General features: G+C 41.7%; 1 protein-coding gene across 3 annotated transcripts in view; it reads right to left on the reverse strand.

Annotated features, from left to right (window-relative positions):
• FRMD4A (FERM domain containing 4A) overlaps window positions 1-20461 on the reverse strand; it is a 364535-nt gene extending 344074 nt beyond the window's left edge. The window contains exons 1-2 of one of the 3 annotated variants that reach the window (XM_032687618.1): window positions 20415-20461; window positions 19819-19951 (exon numbers count right to left, since the gene is read on the reverse strand). In XM_032687618.1, coding sequence (XP_032543509.1) covers window positions 19819-19863 — 45 coding nt within the window. In that variant the 5' untranslated portion in view covers window positions 19864-19951; window positions 20415-20461. Of the gene's footprint in view, window positions 1-19818; window positions 19952-20049; window positions 20128-20226; window positions 20354-20414 lie in introns of those variants that run through there. The other 2 variants (XM_032687617.1, XM_032687619.1) reach the window with 2 other exon arrangements.
• Window positions 20462-20755: the final 294 nt, after the last annotated feature.

Below are 20755 nucleotides of genomic sequence, written 5' to 3' on the forward strand. Positions count from 1 at the left end.
TTCCATTTTCTTTAGATTTCAGGATTCTGCAGACGCAGATTTTTTCTGAGGTTGGCCTAACACGCAGTCATTTTTTTCCCCCAGTCGTTTACACTTTCTTTAAATAGCATTAAATCTAATGCAAATCAGAGCTGTGTCCAGGTGGTCCAAGAAATTTTTGTGTCAGAGGCCTCAGACGGAACAGAAGGGTGAAATCCTCCAGGTCACACCATGTCAATTGCTCCAAAATGGGGCAAACTTTTTACTCTACTAAAGAAAAGCAGCACCTTTCCTATGGCACAATAGAGCATCTTGCTGTCTGTCGCCAGAACATGTATCTAATTAAGGTTGCCTATGAATCTCACCTCCCTTAGGAATTTATATATAAAAACCTTGCTTAAAATCACTGAAGAAATGTTATTCTGCATTCCTTGTTTACATTTCTGGTATTATTTGTCTGATTTATATTTGTCAAGGTGGATTTAAAAAAAAAAAAAAAAACCAAACGCAAGAATCATGTCAATCCTGATGGTGTTTCCTATCAGCAGACACCCAGATTATTATTTCATTTTAGCCAGAAAATAGTTTGTACAGTACCTTTCTCAATATCATTGTGTAAGAGTCAAAGTAGACAATCTTTTGTAACTTGGCTGTCTGCCGTGACAACTTTCCTGATCCAGTTTCCCTTTATTAATATTTATTGTTACCATTTTTTTAGCCTTTTCACAGCAAAATACAGTGGTACAAAGAGATTGAAAGTGTCATAAGAGACAAAGGTAACATTATGAAGAGCAAAACGGCTCTAAATTTCCAAGCAAAATTTTGTATGGTACATAACCCAAAACTGATGCAGTTGCATTTCTCAAGTAATAACATCAGTACTTTAAGTCCCAAGTGTCATCATTTTATTTCAGCTGTAGAATATTTTTTGTAGAGGCTCTAAAGAAGAGTCTCTGGGAATAAACACTTTCTTCTGTTTATCTGATAACATAAATTTCAAATAGGCTGCAAGCAGGACCCAGCTGAATCATCAAGATCTGCTGATCAGTCTCTTCACAGAGCTTCAAGATTAGGTATTTTTCTCTACTTTTTAAAATTCAGATTTTTTATCTCACTGAATTTTCTTCTCTTCCTGATTATTCATTGAGCCATTATCTTTGTATTTATGTACACATCAGACTAACCAGGTTCCTTTTAAAGCGGAGACATGCTGAAGCCTGAGGACACATTTTGGACAGATAACATCTTTATGACCAGTGAATACCGGAATTACTGGTTAAACACTCTATTGCCTAAATTATTCGTAAGGACAAACTGCATTGCTGAATTGATGCTGAGCCCTGTGCCCCAGAAAGAACTATTAGAACTGAGATAGTGCTGCGAGTGATCCTGTTTGCTGTTTCTACAGGATCACACCTCTACAAAAACATGTCAGTAAGAGGTCAGGAATTGAACTCAGAAATCACCACGAAAGGATTAATCTCCTTTAGGTTTAACCCAGTCCCTTACATCGTCTCTATGGTGAATGAAAAGAAAAGGGATACTTCAAAGTCACAACCTGACCACTTTCAGTTACTATCAAAACAGGTCAGTGCCTTAGACATATCAGTTTTCCTTCTTTGGCTTTTGCTGGAAAGCAAATAATCAGACAAGTCGAATTCAACCCCATGTACAACTTTCCTATGCAGAGTAAAGTGATGTTCATAGCCCAAACTTCAAACCAGCCAGGCAATGTCATTCACTTTTCCAAACCAGCTGGGGTACTGACGATCAGATTTTTCAAAAGAATTGGGCTCCTATTTAAACACACAAAAAAATCAAATTCTTATTAATATGGTTCATTTAAACAGTACTCAGCACCTTCACACTCAGAAGAGAAACAAACATAATATGGCTACCGGAAGTTTTGATGAAAGCTTGTCTCATAAAACTAATCAAGAAGGAAAAAAAACCTATTTTTTTCCTTGTAACATGTTTTGAGGACCTTTTTCTATGTCAGGGGCTTGATATCTTGTCTTTCACCCTCAAATGGTGTCTTGTTGCAAGGATGGATAGCAAAGGTAGTTCATACCATAAGTTTACAGGTTGTCAGCTTGCTCCAGGTATGAGTCTTTTAGGAAGTGTACAGTGGCTGTGCTGACCTTGTAACATCAATAAATAATAAAGACCTGTGACAACTGTGTGGTGAAATTCAGGACAGAAGTTCATGACTAAATGTGCATATTTATTGTTTAATCAAGTTATAATTCTGTTTAAAAACTGAAGTCTAGCTCATTAGCTGGTAAATCACATTTTATTTCCACCTAATTTATGAGTCCTGAGGTGTTTGGACAGGGCTTAACGTGACCAAAAAAAATGCTGCATGAAACATCTTTTCATTTGCTTTTGGTGTGGTACATAAAATAGCCTAGTTGAGAAAGCTTTTTCTTCGTGAATCGACATCATTAGCAATCAAAGAAACAGCTATGAGCATTAAATGCAAATGTTTGAACTTCTATAATTTGCATGTCATTAATAAGCAGGCTGGCAGAATATGGTCATAAAGTTGACTTTCAAAGTTCCCACTGCTGTTACAGCTTGAGCAATAGCGAGATTCTCGACTCCAACTAAGGAATGGTTTTAGGGAGCCAGGAGTCCCATCATCCGTGGTGAAGGGCAGCCTGGGGCTCACCCATTATGGCATGAACCTCTGTTCACACAAGTCTTCCTTGATGAGGAGGCAGAGTTTGAGTCCCCTCCAGCAAGATCTCCCTTTTTTTGGCTTTATGTTCGTCCTTGTGGTCAGTTACCTGATTTATTTCTCCTCTCTCTCATCGCTGGATTAGTGGACTGCCAAAACATCAGCACACTGGATGTGCACAAAGTGGTCCTGCAAAAAGGACATTGAGCCCGTTTACAAAACCATTAATATGCTGAGAGGTGAAGGAGACTGCCCAAGGGCACACAGAAAATACACGTCAGTGCTTGAAAACAGGTCCTCAAAATTCAAGTCTACTATCCAGAGGCTTAAAAACCAAGGAGTAAGATTGGAGAGCTGTCATTGAATTATTGGTAAATTGCCTTGGGGAAGCCAAAGTAAAATACCTCGTAGAATACAGAGACAAAGAAGTAAAAAAAATTGAGCAGATCAGATCAAATAAAACTAGTTCCCTTGGCTAGTCAGGTTTCCTATGTCTAAACTTCATGATCTGGATGGTTGTTTTCATTATCTCAGTGAGCTGCAATAATCAGCAGCGTGGTACAAACCAAACTGACAACTGGGGGAAATAACTCTGATCTCTTTGATTAAAAATAATCAATAATGTAGAGTGAAAGTCTTCAGCAGGTAGGAAGGGCTGAGGACTCAGGGGTCACAAAGGAGAATGCAAAGTGAGCAAAACACAGAGCAGCCTTTCCCTCCTCTCCCATGGCTGCCGGCGGATGCAGCGAGGACACGGCTCTGGCTCCCAGGCAAGTGCAATAACTCTGCCGAATATTGCAATCTATAGTTCACTGACCCCAAATGATTACTGCATTCCTCTCATGCGTTCAGTAATTTTCTTTCCTGATTCAGCGGGATTCAAGTGGGTAACCCAAAAGAAACAAAACTCTTTAGCCCAGCTTGGAAAATAGAATAAAAAGGTGAAATCACAGCCCCCTGCTTCCCCTCCTTATTTTTTAATGTAATGTTGGAGAATTGGTTCTAAAACCTCCTTCAGATCTAGCCACAAGGGTATCCACCTCACTGATGCACTGTGAAATGGCCTCATCACTAGAGAGGCAGTTTGAGACAACATCCAAACAAACCTGCCAGTGAAGACTTGTGCCCCAGCTCAGAAAGGTGATGAGGGGCAGGCTGAGCCCCTGAGACTACTCTGGTGCTCCCAGAATTCACAGAAGCCCTAAAATGCTGGCTGTGGTCAAGCAATTATTATGACATTAAAACAAAGTAATTTCTTCAAAGACATATAACATAAAAGAACCAAGGTTCCAGGAATTTGAACAGGCAGAATGTTGCTGGTTTAAAGCCATTACCCCTTGTTCTATGACTACATGTCTTTGTGAAAACTTCCTTTCCAGGTTTCTTTTAGATCCCTAAAATTTACTATTTGATTTGATTTATTTCAATAGTTAAATTGTTCTTAACCCATGGGTCTTCTCACTTTTACCCTTCCAATTCTCTCCGCAGTCCCACCAGGTAGGAGTGAGCGAGCAGCTGTGTGGGGCTGAATTGTCAGCTGAGGTTAAAACCATGTCAGTCCTCTAGGTCTGCTGGTCTTCCTGACTGTTCCAATATGATCCCACAGCTACGATTCAGCTGGCAGGCTACAACCACCATCATCCTCGAGCCAGTCCCTTAGCTTAGCCCAAGGCCAGAAAGCGACAGTGAACAGATTTTTAATTGTTCAAATATTCAGTGCGTGAAGCAAATTTTTCTGTGAATATTTCATACAGACAATTTTAAGTATATCACTACTCTACACTGAATCTGCTCTAAGCTGAAGACACCACCTGTGTTGGCCCCCAGAAATTACGAAAATAACACTGGTCTTCCCAACACAAGGTGAAGGATTTATTTGCAGTTTAATATTATCTGCTGTTTTTATTGCAGACAGCAGCATTGTCTGTTGTTGACACTGCAATACAGATAAGTTATAATTCTGTTCAGCACAAACACTTGCATGTGTTCCTCCAGTAGCTAGCAACAAAAGCAAAACAGACTCAACTTCTATAAGCATCAAACACACCCTGTATACCCGAGGTGCATAAAAATGTTTGGCACAGTACAAAAATTTATAGCAACCCTTTTAGTGTGAGATGGATCATAGCAAAATCTTGATTTGACTAAGAGTTTGATATTCTCATGCAGCCATTACTGCTAACAAGATTCATAAGTCACATTCTTTTAGCATATGTAACTTTAAAGGGGACCATTTGCTTCATATTTAAATCTTACTATAAATTTCCTCAGAGGAAAAACTGCAATGGATGCAGTCATCCTTACCACCCAGGGGAGACAAATGTCCAATTTATGATGATGTAAAAGATTTGGACTCAAGGATGAAAAGGAAATATTAATTTTTTTACCATGTTTGAAAAGTTTCTGTTACAATAAAACTCCTGCTCCCAGTGAGAATCCTGGTGCCATACTAATGCAAGAACAGCAGCAGCATAGTAGCATAGAGATGTATGATTGTGAGCAAGGGAATAAGGATTAGATGATCCCAGCTGATTGTCGGGACGTGGGAAGGGAGATAGCAGTGAATTCCTAGCAGGAGGTTGAGTCCTGTTTATAAGGGGGAAAGAAAGCAAATCCATCTACCACTGTCAGTGATGCCCTATCCTGTGCTAAAAACTTAAGCACACCTTCAGAACATGGTATCTCTGGGTTTTTTAGATAGTTGCATCAATAGTGCAATAGGGAATGATAAGACCACCTTAACTGTCAGAATTGAAGCAGTTGAGGTTACTGTTCCTCAGCTGACACCTAGGAGTTAAATTTTTTCTGCTGCAAAGCTAAGGAAAATCAGTTCATCCAGACTGCCAAAGAGCACAAAGAGCAGAAGGGGAGCATCCACATGCCCAGCTACCACATCTCAGCTGGGCTGCAGGTAACACCTACTCTGGCCTGATCCCTTGGATGGCAAAGATCATCCCACAGAATCCGATTCCAATTCCCTGCAAGCTTAATTTTCAGCTACAGTTATCTTGACTTCTGTCCTGTGAAGGCTTTTCTGCCCCACAACTAGAAAAGATTATTTTAAGAAAGACAGAGACCGGTTAGGACAAGAGAGCCATCGATTTTTTCTTCCAAGCAAAGCCCTTCAGACTCCTAAGGGAAAACTCTGATGGGAAACATTCCTCAAAACTGAGGAACAGAATATTAATGCGTAGAAGCAAAAATAAAATTTGTTTCAGTTGTGGCCTGTATCTTGAGACATCTTGCATTAGGTTTTAGATAAGAATATTGACAAAACCCAACTTAACTCAAAGAGGGATTTAAAGATCTAATAGTACCTCTCTTGCACTCACCAATCTGGGACTCAGTACAGCTTGTACTTACTGCTTACCAGCAGGACACCTTCAGATAATTTGATTCTGGCAATAATACAACCCTTTTTCTAATCACAGCAGAGTCCCCCACCAGATCTTGTGCTCTGGAAGCCCTCGCTGTGGTTTCTCGCACTGTGGTGCCTTTGTACACGCTGCAGCTCATATCTGCCACGTACAGCTCTGCATGACAGAAATTAAGACACTTTATGTGAAGCTTTGAACACTTCTCTGAGGGGAAGCTGCCTTCTTATTTAGACTGGCAGGACCAGAATTAAATTGAACAAAGGTGTAGTGGAAGCAACTTGGAGGAGAGAAAACTTGGTTTTTTCCCACAAGGAGGTCCTTCCAGCCTGGGAGAACAAGGGACTAGTGCCCTAGGGTTGCTCATGTACTTTTGGAGATCCAGTGGGAATCACAAGCTGCAACTTGTTAGCACGCAAAATAAACAGAGCAGTGCTGCAGAGGGCCAAAGCAACTTTAAAGGCTTCTGCTGAATGCGTATTGTCACCTGCAGCTGAGGCCTCCGGAGGAATGAGGTGTCACCAGAGCTGCTAATAGGCAGCTGCTGTTTGGAGGACTAGCAGGAGCTCTGTTTTCCATAGAGACATCGCCTCCAAAGAAGGAAATCACTGTCACTGCCACTCCTAAGCCTGTGGGATGTGAGCTGTCAGGAGGCCTCCATAGCTAAATGTTCCAGAACTCACTTCTCTCTCCTGCCAGGACCACAAGGAAAGGAAGGATCCAGAAGGTAAATCTTTCTTCTTTCTCTAAGTCTCCTGGTCTGGGAAGTGCTCTGTTGGATGACTGGACTCCTGTGCTCCATGTCCCTGCTCTCTGGATGAGTCTCCACTTTTCTTACCACCTGTTCTATACAAACACAAATGTGCTGCAGGAGCTGAAACCAGCATCCTCCTGCACTCCCACTTCCAAATGGGTACTGCAGCTCTCCCCTTCACTGTCTCTTAGTCCTTCATGCTACTGAAAGGAAAGCAGTTCCAGGTATTCAAGTCATTTTTTAGGAACTGCAATCCTGGTAGGTATCCAATGAAAATTATTTTTGACCTTTTAATTTGAGCAAAAGCTTAAATTTGTCATTGGAGTTTCATTTTTAAGCATGTGAATTAAACAGTGATAGAAAACTCATTTTGTTGACACTTGGTGTTAACAGGAACTGAACACTTCATCCAGTCAGTGTCTAATATGCAAACCAATAGCTCTATGGCTGATTTATTTCTCTGTAGTACAGTGCAATTAAGAGAATAAGCCACATTTCAGCCAAGAGAGTAGCAGCAAGACTATGGTATTGCTGAGTTAGCAGATGTATGTTACAGGGAGATGCTCAGCATATTCCTCGCAAGATTTGGGGTCCCAGTTTCATGCTGCCTCCATATCTGTGCAAGTTTCCAGCTCCTTTTAATAACAGTCCAGTCCCCTCTGCATATCTTTCTTTATCATAATGTCTCCTAATTTTTGGTGTGCTCAACTCAAGCACTGCACTACACGTGCTGTGAGACCGCAGCCTTCCCCTTCAGGGGTGACCTTCTCAGTAACTATAAGCCAAGCCTGAAGATGAATATTTATGCAATAAACATATCCAAAAGCTTGTTCCATGAAACAGAGACAGATACTGAAAATAAAATTTAAAAATAAAATAAAACCCACAAGAACAAACAAGCTGAAGTGTCTTTCCCTCACATCTTGTCATTTCTCCATGTTAAAGAGCCCAGTTGGACCTCAACAAGAAGATACATGGGTAAAATTAACCATACATTGCGCTCTAGATGGATTTCTGTTTGCATTTATCACAGAGCACCCAGCAAGACTGTGAATAAATGTCTTGTGTAGAAAAGGAGCTCCTCTCCCTACTGCAAATGTTCAACAGCATTAACATTGTCAGATTCTCCTGTGTTGTCTCTCTGGTTCTCCTTAACTTGGTGAATTTCTGCAGACAGCGATAAAGATGTGAAAAAGCACCTGAACAGAACCAGACTTATCTGCAGTGCCCTGCACCCCATTTCTTTGGATTTGACTCCATCTCTCCTCCCCAAACACTCTCCTGCACCCCCTGTGTTTTATTTCTGCAGTATCCTTAGCCTGTTGCTTGGTCCTTTGCTTTCACTGTCGCTGAAGTGACATGCTGTACCCATCAGCCATGACGTCCTTTCCGTATGATTAGACTATTGCCATTAGAGACACTGAAATATGAGAGCGAGTGCTCAGCCTTCGGAAGACATGGGGGATCCTTTTGGATTATGCCGAGTGCCACGTACAGGCAACGGCTTGCAAAAAGGGAACAAGCTGCAGCAAAATGGACCTTGGTTTCTCTGAGCACCCAGAAGCTGACTTTTCCTGGGAGCCAGGCATGGGCTCAGGAAATGATCACTCAAAATGTCACTTGCAGCAAAGCCAGATTCAGATTCTATACCACCAATTTTTCTTTTTTTTGAAGCCAAATGCAAAGCCCTGGACAATTCATAGTGAATTTAACCAATGTGCTAAAAGCCACTGCTGTTAAAAAGAAGGGCAGAAATATAAAAGAGAGCCACTAACCTCCTGTCATTGAAGTTACAGGTCACATTTGCTTTTATTTCAGCAGTCAGTCCTAAAGTATTCCCAGAAGAAGAATCTTAGAAGCCATTCATAGGGTAAAATTAACACCTGCTGATTGATCAAGATTTTAGTGATTGAATTTCCTAAAAGACAGTGGAAAAAAAAAATAGAAAAAGTAGCACATCTCTGTTTTCCCATCTGTTCAGAATTCACTGCTGTGGTTTCTATCTCTGTTTTTTATTAAATAGTCTTTGCCCTAGAGAAAATAGTTCTTTTGATGTTACAGTTGACCTTTTGGGTTTACTCTACATAAAATTTTTCCCCTGAAGGTTTCCATCTCTGCAAAAAAAAAGAGGAGAAAATAATACCAACTATTTTTTTTTTCAGCTACAACCTACATTTAAATCAGTGCAAAAAGGTAACCAGATTTTGCATCAACACTTTACGTTTTCCCAACAAGCTCTCCTATATTAAACAATGATCCTACAGGACTAAGCCATTCCTTTTGAGAACTTGTTTTTTACTTACTCACTGTATTCCTGTAAGATTTTGGTTTAGCTGTCTGCAAATTATCTTTTAATGAATCCATCTCCTGAGTATTAGGGATGGTAGTGATACTTCTCTTAGGAACACATGAGGAGGAAAATTCTCACATGGATATTTATGATCATACCATATAAACAATTACAGCATTCAGTGTCTGCAGAAAATCAAGAGGCAAATCAGTAGTGAATGTCAATTACACATCTGCAGCACCACAGAGGCAGATGGCACTTTAATTGTACATCCGAAACATTATGGACAATTTTCCCCAACCCAGACTCATTGAAATATTGGCTTTAGCACCTAAAAATATCAAGACAGGGTATGTGTGCAATGACTCATCTAAGAATTCATTTCAGTTAGAAGATAAATATTCCACCAGTAAACCAATAACAATCTCCAAGATTCATAGCTCAAACGTGCTGTCTTGATCTAGGTAAAAACTTTTATTGATGAAAAGCAATGGGGCGACTGTACTTCTCATACCATTCAGCTCAGAGTGTGAAATTGTCAGAGAGTTTGAAGATCAATGAGTCAAATTCTTTTGATTGCATCTGTAGAAATTGGAAATGTCATGGAGATAAGTAGAATAATATGGATTTACACGCTATTCCCAGCATGATCCTAAGAGAAGAAAGCTCAAATCCTTCTCCCTCAGACAGGAATGGTTTTGTGCAATGGGGGAAGTTTTATGGAACTTAAACAGACTCAACTACACCTACTGACCACGGAAAATCAATTGACACCAGCCTATATATGAAAGAATGACTCTGACTATCCAGAGACAGTTGTGTTAATGCACTAATACCAGATGTGTTGCAAATGCTTACTTAATTAAAGATTATTAAAAATTAAAACTGACTGCTCTCTTATTCAGAGATTACTATACATTATTCAATTTGCAAAAGCTCTGGCAATTAAGCCACTTCCTGCTTTGTTATACATGGACCATGATGCAGATTCCAAATAGGATTTGTTCCTTACTCCCAACATGTACAAAACTGCTGGGGTTTTTCAGTTTGTCCACATGTTCATGCAGTCTTAAAATGTCCGGTAACTCGCTGCCATCAGTTTACATTTTATCATGCAAGTGGATAGCACTCATTTTCTCCTCTTCTCCCCAAATATATTCAGGGTTAGCCACAACAGACACATTCTATTTGTAGTGTGAGCACAGGTGTATTTTGTTGGAAAAAATGTAGAAAGTTAATGTTGAAACATGTTTTTGGAAGGAATATCTCAGGCAAATCCCTAAACAGATACAAACCAAACAGGAACCTTCAAAACAGGATCTGGGTCCAAGACAGTAGGCACCTCTGGACTTTGCAGCTAAGGTTTAATTCCTACTGGTGAATCAAAGCTCTCACAGAAATTTCACAGGAATGATTATTTATCTCTTCAAATTTAAATAGGACATCAAAAAATGAGAAATTCTTTAAAATGGCCTAAGCACTACCTGATCAAAGAAGTCTAGTAGCACAACTTTGATAAAAGAATGGCTCAAAACATTCCCACAATACGAAAAAATTTGTGTTGGAACCAGTGTAAGCAGGGTGTTTAGTTTATTATTTCTTAACACCAGCTACTGCAACTGATATTAGATACAGAGGAGATTAGATTGAGAGTTCAAGAGAGGCACTCCATCAGTAAGGGACTCTGAACAAATAAGCCTTTACTTATATACTGCAGTAAAGGTGGTGACAAAACAAGTTTCTGTATTGATCAAGAAGGCAAAACAGGTCTCTTCTTATGGAAATATTTAACTCCTGACTACAAAACAAAATTACAAAGTGGAAAAAACCAAACTCCACTGCTAGGGATGTCAGCAAATTACAAAACTTCCCCATCGTTTTCCTTGTACCATTTTCTACTGTCTGTAATTTTGTCTATTTGAAGCTTAAGTGCTTCCTCACACCATCACTAAAGCCAGCAGTCTTACAATACTGATTCAAGGACTTTGGTCTTTGCAAAATACTCATCCTATTTTAAAGATGTGATTACAGAAAACAGCATTCCACATAAAGTTGTATTTAATATAGTAAATAAGTGCAATTATTATTACTAATATCTTGTTAAAGGAAGGTACATTCTTCTGCTCTGGGAAATCTGACCTACAGAGCTGTTTGAGGAGCAGTACAAACACAAATCTCCCTGTAGCTCCTTCTTGATCTGGAAGTTAGAAGCCCTTCTGGAGGCAACGAGAAAACCTTGTTTACATGAGAAGGCTGATTTTGGTCCATCATCCAAACCTTGGGAACTCCATCCAAGACAGAGATATCATGACACAAACACCGCTGGTTTGACATCGAGCAACAACTGTCCCATTTGCCCCACATCCACCCACCCAGAGTCTGTGCCTTGCTGCTAAAGAAGCCAACATGAGGGGTGTGGGTTGGGGTTTTTGCTCAGTCATTGTCCAGCCCCATAGGATTCACATTATGAACAAAATCTGTGTCAATCCTCTGGAAAGGCCAACATTTTAGGCCACGTAAAGCTAAGCAAACAACCTCTCAAACACTCCAATTAATTGATCTCTGGTTTTACGAATGTGGTCAAACTCTAGCCCCCTGAAAATTAATGTAAATGCAGAATAATTGGGAACAGCCTTTGCTGCCAGACCTCTGAAATGAGACCAGAACAGGTGAAATGGGTTTTTGAAAAGCTTGTGCCAACTCTTTTCTATTACAATAGCTTATATAACAGCAGTAATAATGACCTTCACTAGACATTTCCTTGAGTACTAACGACCTGGGGTTAATGGCCCAAGGCATAGTTTTATGCAGTCAACTACCACAGCCAGCAATTAATTACCAGGAAATACAATGTGCTCTGACCACTACAGCTCAATTAGCCTCATATTATTAAAAAATGAAAACCTTGTCAATCTTATTTACTGTGAAGATGTCCTGGATTTTATTTTAGTATATTAGACTAAAAAAACCCTTGAACCTATATTAAGCCAAACATATGTTCTACGACACTCTTCCATTAACTTCACACAAATTATGGGGAGCCAAAGCCGAGTGTCTTGCAGTATGAGGATTATCACAGCCTGCCTAGAGATAAAAAAATATTGTGGAGAAAGGCTCTGTGTGAATTCTGCTTCTGTGCTAGAAAAATCTCCCTAAAAATAATTTTCAGCTCTCTGGTGGTTGTAAATAGATTGAGAGAAGGGAGAACAGTGAAGGACACACTGCAGAGAGCATCCCTTCACTGGCAGGAGGTGGGCAGTGTGTGCTGGGGGAAGGACTGGAAGGGGAAAGGATGTTCTGTTTTCACCAAATTGTGTGGTGCCTCGATGTCTCTGCAACTGATTTACAAAGATAAGAGAGTAGATTATTTTTGTACCCAGTTTTCTGCTCTCCCAGTTTCTGTTCATTCATTACATTTTATTATTTCAGCAAGGCTTTTGCAACATGACCTGAAAATTAAGCACTTGGGGATCAAGTGTCATTGTTCCTGGTCAGCTATTTGTATGTCAGCATGATCACTGAAATACAAGGGGACCTGAAAATCTAAGTCTGGGCACTAGAGCTGGCACTAGGAGGTGCTGGCTTTAATTTGGGAATTATTAGCTTTGATCCTATGAAGGATGCAAAAAGCTGATAAGATTTTTGTCTGTAGATCCATTCCTCTAAATAGGTTTCTGGCATTCACTATGGTTTTTGTTTCCACGAAATACAGATACACTCTGGATCTCTTCATGCCTGGGAGGTTTCTCAAGGAACAGCTGGTGCAGTGCCTTTCAACAAGATTTTGGAAATACTGCTTCATTTCAGGCATTGCTTCTGGACGAGTGTGTGCTATAAGGGTGTGTGCTATAAGGGTGCTTAGCAGGACTCCCTAATATGATAAGACCATTCAAAAATGCAAGCACGACCCCCAATCACATTTTGAGAGCTTCAGCTTCAGACCAGCTCAAGAATTCCTTTAAAAAAGAAAATTCATATCGTTAGAAGTTGATGATGGGTTCAGGTTAGTTTGATGCTCAGTGTCATTAAAACCTGTTTGTGAAATGGCTGATTTCAACTGACTTCTGCAAGTTTCAGTGTTTAAAAGCAGAAAGAATTAAGACATGTGAGGGCAAAATATATGCTCTCCTCTGTCTTGAGGAGAGCAGGGAAGTGTTTACCCAAGGTTTGTCAGTGCTGGCAGGGGCGGAAACACACATTCCCTGGCCGCCTTTATAGTGGCTGTGGAGAGCTGGGGACAGTGTGCTGGCTGGGGAGAGCCCAAATCTCGATCCAGTGCCTCTCACCCCCCATCCAGCTGGTGGCTTTTGTTTTCAGCAAGCCGTCGCTGGTGTTGGCAGATCTTGTGAGCGCCTGCAGGACTGGCCACCTGAGCACAACAGCTTTAGGTGCCACGTCACAAAAATCTGCATTTTCATGGGATGCACTGAGGAAGGATCCACGTGGGGCTTCTGTACGTCTTGGAGCCCTGATGTGCTAACCACATTAGCCTGCCAGTGGGCTGGATCACTGCCACACTGAGAAATTATGAGTACAGTAATTACGGAAGTATGACATTCGTAACCAGAAGGCAAAGAATAGGAAAAATTACAATTTCCCGATGTTACAAGTCCTTCCAATGCATTAGTAGCTATTCATAACATTGCATTTTTATTATGGCAATTGCAGCATTTTTAACATTTTATTTTGGTTTGGGGATATCAGTCAAATTTTCCAATGCATTTTATTTTTAAAAAGCCGAAGTGACATGATTCTTTTATATACTGTCAAAAGGAGTTGTCACATTTAGTGATCTTTTCAATCTGTTAATATGTTACTTTCTTGCTAATGGTAGAAAGTCTCCAATTAATCATAATGATAATTTACTCAAGTGCCCACTAATTCTCCTCTACAAATAGCAATGCTCTATAACATCGGGGGAAAAAAAATCAATAGCCACATCTCTGATGAGATAATTTTATCAGTCATTCAGAATGAGCAGTTGGAATACAAGGTACAAGCCATATTCATAATAAAAAAAATAATAAACCTATAATGCCTCTTACTGTTTTAAAGTGTAGTAATAAACAGGAGAATTCAGATGTGCAAACATTATGGTCCGCTTCTTCAACAGCATGTTCATGCAGAGGGACAAGGAAAAGAAAATTGATGGCATGCACTAGAGCAGAATCGAAGGATAATGATTTTATAACCCTGCCGCTCATATGGGTAAAAGGTGACATCCACCACAGGGAAGCCAAGAGTAATCCCAGGGAGTGTTTAATCTCATTCAGATGAATTAAATCACTGTGTTTGAAGTCTTACTGCAAGTTTACAAAGGCAAATACTAAAGTTCATATATAATTCAGTGCTATGGGGGAAATTATCAACAAGAAATGGCTAAATTCCCAGTCCATGGTAGCATGCAGCCACACAGCACCGAGCAGGAATTTGCTGCTCTCATCCCATCCTCTAAAAGAGCAACCAGCACAGCTCAGCTATTGCTGCTCGTGAAGCCCATTAGCAAATTACTGCTTGGCTGGAGCAAGGACAGAGCCAGGGAGGAAGGGAATTCCTGCCAGCACGGCTCCTCCCCAGCGACCTCCAGGTGCCGTGGTGCATTATCATCTCCCGCCCAGACCTTCTGGGAAGGCCGCGGGTGGAGCCCACACACCTGCACGCTGGAAATATCTGTGGAAGGAGCATGGAGAGAACTGCATAATCACATCCTCTTGCTGCTCAAGTGTCCCCACAGACCTCATTTTGGGCATGAAGCTGAAGAGGGCCAGATGTCGGCGGCGCAGCCGGTTCCCAGGGGAAGGCGTTACTCATTCCCAAGCAGTGCTGCTCACACTCAGACCGAGGTATATCGGTCACGCACTGCTGACACGTCACACTGCTTCAGCATCAGCTGAGAGCTGCATTAACCTCTGCACTGTGCAATGGCAAGGAATGAGTGGGTTTTGTTTTTGCGGAAAGAGCGTGCCAAGCATTGACCTTCCAGGTCAACGCGGTCTGTGGATGAGGTTGCAGCGAGGAGGTTTGAATGTCGAGGGCTTTTGCACACTGTCAACATAGAAATAATTTAAGTCTGAGATGAGAGAGGCAGAAAATGACCTCATCCTTCCACTGTAACCTTGCTGCTCCCAAAGGTTTTAATATGATCCTCCAAGATGAGCTGTGCTGCTGCAATCTGTCTAGAGGCTTGAGAGGGACAAAACATAGCTTTATGGGGGGGGGGGAGTAGTCCTAGGTCTAAATGGGGTTTGGATGCTCTATATCTTTTTAGTTAGTTGCCAAATTCTTCTTCACAAGAGTAGACTTCAGACATAAAACTTAGCAGTTAAACATGTGAAATAACTAGTGGAATATCCAGAATGTTACCAAGTCCGACACCTCAGAAGCCAACCAGTCAGGGCATGGCCCTCCCAGCATTTAGTAAGGATACAGGTAAATCTTTGAGTGTTTTAAGAGCTATGCTATAGTGTTCGGTGCCACGTTTCAGAAAAATGATCAGATCAAGGAGACTCACGTTGTTTTGAGGACTCCAGTGTATCTTTGCTTGAGGGGTGGAAGGATGATTCAGGAGAACTCTCTTAAAAAGGAGGTCTGGAAGGACAGTAGAAATCTGAGATTTTCAGTGAACAGTGACACTCAGATACCAATTATTTATGCTCCAGTTTAGAAGCAGAGCAGTTTTCACATGTCTTCCTGTTGCAGGTGTCTGCCTTAGACATCCATTGAAATGCTTTCAACCCCAGTAGAACAAGGAAACATCGAGGTTGGCAGCCTTGATATTGGGCTTTTCTCACTCTTCATCCTGGCCATTGTGAACACCACAGACTGAGTTAATGCTACATATTCCCTGTTTTTTTCCCCTTGAAGTATAGAGATCACTGAGTCCCATGTAGTGAAGATCACCTAGGATATCTCGCAAGCAGCTCTATTCCAGCCTCAGCTTGAATGCAGCTCAGACACAAAATAATGATTTTTGAAAGCATCACACAGTCCCCTGAAATGAAAGATGTTCCTCTGAACACAAGTAGTTACCATTAATTTACAAGCGTACTTCTTTTCTTATGTTATATAGTTGTTATTTTCAAAGAAAGTATTTATATATACGGACCAGAGAGAGTAAAGTTGTATTATAAATAGCAAAAAGCTTCATTCTGATGGAGAAGTGGAATGCATCTAGTTGGAGCTAGCTGGAGCCAGCTTTCCTGGAAACAGAACCACTTACCATTTTAAGATCATTTTATATTAATTGGTAAACACTGAACTGTATGCCTTGCTCATTGGAACCTCCATTGCCACTTAACACAGATTAATTAGTGTTAGTGTTATGACCCCCAGTAGTTTGAAGGTCAAGTCTCTAAGATCTATTTTCATGAGGTGCAATAATGCTGTCTCAGGAGACACCAGGTATCATAACTTATTGTGCTGTTAAAATCTGTGCAATCAATGTGTCTGCAGCTTTAAAATTTTACAATATACTAATAAGATAGACATAAAATCCTACTGGTATCACACTCCCATCAGCATTAATGATCTTAACACTGCAGGTGTTACTGTTCCTAGCAAGACACGGTATTTGCTATTTCATGCTTTGATGTTCCCTCCTCTTGATTCACAGAAACTGAGGAAACTCTGTTTTAATGATTTGATAATGCTACAGGCAGAGTTACTTTGGGCACAGTTCAGCCCAATTTACTCCACGCTGAACCAGGCAGTGTCTCTCATCTGCTGTGATCTCTGGAGCAAGGTAAAGGCAGGAGTCCTGCAGACCAAGCAAAATCCAGAGTCATTTGTAATGCAAGATATTTACCAGAATAGACAAGTTGCAGCTATATTTGCAGATTGCAGTCTTTGTATGAAACCAACATCTTTATGTTAGGAAAATATATGTTTAAGACCGAAATTCTCCTTCATGGAGTTTTTTCCCTGACTTGGGAGGGAGAAAAAGAAAAAATAATCATTATAAATGAGGAGGAAAAACCCACCTGAGTATTAAAATGCCTAGAAAACAATATCAAAATAAAAGCCAATTCACTTTAGATTAATTAATTATATTGTCAATTTTTTTTTTCAGTAAACAGAAGTAGGATCTGTCCACCTAAGCCTGCAGGTGTAATGAGATTCTCTGGTTAGATAAAGGCAGCAAGGTACAGCTTCCCACTGATCTGCTCTCTGGAGTTGCTTTGGGCCACATCAACACCATGTCCTGGTAGCATTTACCAGGAGTAGGTAAGTCACCATGAGCTGTCATCACAGCTGGCACCCTGAAATGCCACATGGTCCCTCTTGCAGCTCTCTCTGCTGGGGCACAGTGGTGCTGGATATCCATGTCCTATAGATGGTCCTTCCATAAGAACGAAACCCTATACCCCAAAAATGTCCAACTTTCTTAATTGACCAGACAGAAGCTTGGAATGAGCAAACTCCTGATCTGGATCACTTGATTTCACTGCATCGAACCCCCGGAAGGTCAGTTAATGGCTCTGTACCTTGGTTTCTTCACTTGCAGCACAAAGTGCTCTGAGGTACCCCATTGAGAAGGAGATATTTTCAGACTATGATGCAGCACTGCCAAATGCTGATGCTGATTATGTCTCATAAAAAGTGGATGGTTGAATGCACATTCTGCATCCTATTGCAGGGGAAATGCAGTACTGAAATACTCCTCATTGCTAAAAGAAAACTCTCACTAGAGGATGCCCACCGAAGTATTAAAAGCTACTTCTGCGGACTTCCCAAAGGCATCTAATCTTTGAATCTCTGGAGGGTGGCAGTTTTAGAAGAGATGCCATTATAGCTGCTAATTGTGAGATGAATTATGCAAGAATTTATTATTGATTCAAGGGGAGCCTGCTCAGGCGTGCAATCAAAGCCAAGGCAGAGCAGAGGGGAAAGGATGAGGTTTCTGTAGTTAACTAAACTGATTCACAGCCCAAGAAAAATCCAAGGCGAAAGAGGCAGTTTGCAAAGTGCAGGATTTTACACACCAAATCACCTTTTCCACACTCATAACCAACCTCTAGTACTAGATAATCCAGGAGCAGAGCCCATAGCATTGCATGAATCCTCTCCCAGCCAAGAAATACATCCCCACCACCACCACCAGCAGCCATCCACAGGATCAAAGGCAGAACCCCTTTGGCTGTGGAACCCCAACCCAACCCAAGCCAGCCCATCCATGTAGGTCTGGGAGCAGCCCAGGGCTGTGTCCAAGGTGAGGAGACCCAAGGAGTCGTGATTACAGGCCAGAGCTGCAGAAACACCCAACACATCTCAAAATAACAACTAGGGCAAGGCCGTGTAGCCACAGAAAGCTGTGATTTAGGAGAGAAATTTGTTGGCAGCTTGGCACCACACCAGAGTTTGACAAGGTCTGTTCAAGGAGTACAGAGATTGCTGGAGGAGGGTTTTAAGTTGAGAATTCAGAGGGTAGTGAAACTAGAAGCATATTGAGCCCAAACAATGACACAGGGGTGACAGACACCCATCAATTTATTTTTGAAAGAGAAATAGAGGCTGTTTAAAAAGGCAGGAAGGACAGAGGTAAGCAAGAGGAAATAAAATGAGCTTGCACAGCAAGCAAATATAAAACAAACCATGCAGAGGCTTAATAGCATGTTTAGCATTTTGAGTAATGGACATAAAATTTGCTTTTCTCAACTTGACCTTTGTTAACAACCTTAGGCACTACAGGGCTCTTATCCTGCAGCATTCCCTTTACTTAACTCATCATGTCTCTGAGTGCTAGGGACCATTTCCTAATGCAATCAGGAGAGAGATCAGTAATGATAATTATATAAATATATATATAATGCCCATATATCTATGCATTCACACGCACATGTGCACACACAGATGCTCCTTATGACAACTCTCCAGCGGAAACATTACACTGACATTTAGACAGAAAAACATCCAGCAGAGATCTTACACTAAAACCATCCCTGATGCTGCTGCACAGAAAATGGCAAGAGGAGCACAGGAGAGGAAAAGAAAAAAAAATAAAGTCAGTAAAGCTAAACAACTGTCTAATACCCCACCAGAAGGGTTTATTTTAATTGCAACAGAACACTGGCGTGTTTCTAGAGTCAGCCACGTGGTTTGCTAAATAATCTTCTTTAAAATATTATAAATATGCAGAACTTCGAGAAGTAGGTCAGTGGCTCAACACGTTGTAGCAAATAGCTCGGATAAATACTAGTCATTACCCCGTGGTCTGCAGTCAGTAGGAGATGTGACACAGTCTGCAGTTAGTTGAATGGCAATTCTCTGCATTAGAGGACCATTCCCCAAGTGATACCACAGCTGAGTACCCAGTCACAGCTAACAACACACCTCTCAGCCAGCAGAGAAATCAAGTTCTCCCTCTCATCATTTAAGTTGTGTCACAATCAGCAAGGGCAAGAGCAGGAGAAAGCAGGAGGATGTGGGAATTCAAGACGCTGATATAATGAACAAAATGAAAAACTGCAGCTCAGGATAAACCCCGAACGCAAGTGCCAGCTATGCCGGAAAGGTGACTTCAAAATCCTGCCTTAAGCATGGGTCTAGATGCACTAAAACCCATCATGGGAGGAATATCTCCATGCAAGCCCTACATGAGCCCTTTGCAAAGTTCCCTGGGACCTGTAAAAGCCAAGCAGCAGCTCACACAAAATCATCCCGTGGATTTGGAGCCCTGAATCCATGCGGTGCAGCTCCCCTCTCTCACCCCCCCCTTCCCAAATGGATTTCAGCAAGCACTCACCATCAGCAGGCTCAGAGCAGATTCGGGAGCACGCTGCACAGCCATCTCCTCTTCCTACATACAAATCCTCCCCACGACTTGGTCAGCCCTCGGCCCTTCGTCACGGCAAAGCATCCACAGAGTCCACAGCTAACTGCAGGGAGAGAAACCCCAAATCAGGGTCGGAGAGCATTTGCAAGAGGAGGAGAGGATGGATGAGGGGGTGGGGAGGAGAGGAGGGAAGGAAATAACCTTCACAGCCAGGGAAAGAAGCTTAAGCTAGGCCAAATTTTACACTAGAGAGAAGAGGAAAATGAAACAGAGAGACGGCTGGAGAAACAAGATATCGAGAACTGCAGGATATTTAAAGCTCAGGCACACGCCACCACAGAAAGCTGCAGCAGCACAGGACACATATCAAACACCTACATGACAGGTTAGGTCCAAGCCATCCTCCCCCTGCACTCGGACTGCCATTAATTGCTCTTAATCGCCACTCTCCTTCCTCCACCTAAATAAATCCTAGGTAGCACAGAACTGCCGTGCCCCTGACTCTGCATCTTCGTCCCTGCCCTGGTGATGCTAGCGCAGAAACAACGTCAAACATCGCCACGTACCGCTTCCAACAGGGTCAAACCTCTTCTCTCTTCTCGCAAAGCCCTGCTGCGCCTGGTTTGGAGAGCAGACGCCTGCATAACACAGACATGAGCAATAAGTGAGAGCAGCCAGAGCCAGGAAGCACCCGGTGCTCACTTGAGAGCAACAATTACCTTTATCGTATTCGAGAGAGAGCTGGGCTACCCGCTGACCCTTTTCACCTTACCCCCCCCCCCCCCCAAAGAAAGTCTCTTCCTCCTCCTCCCCTCTAAATGGACTCAGCTCCCCATGGAGCTAACACACTTCCCAGGAACATGTAATTACACAGGCTGTTGTGTTAGCGCTCTGATCACGCTGCCTG

This window comes from Chiroxiphia lanceolata, chromosome 5, assembly GCF_009829145.1.
Source record: "Chiroxiphia lanceolata isolate bChiLan1 chromosome 5, bChiLan1.pri, whole genome shotgun sequence".
Lineage (NCBI taxonomy): Eukaryota > Metazoa > Chordata > Aves > Passeriformes > Pipridae > Chiroxiphia > Chiroxiphia lanceolata.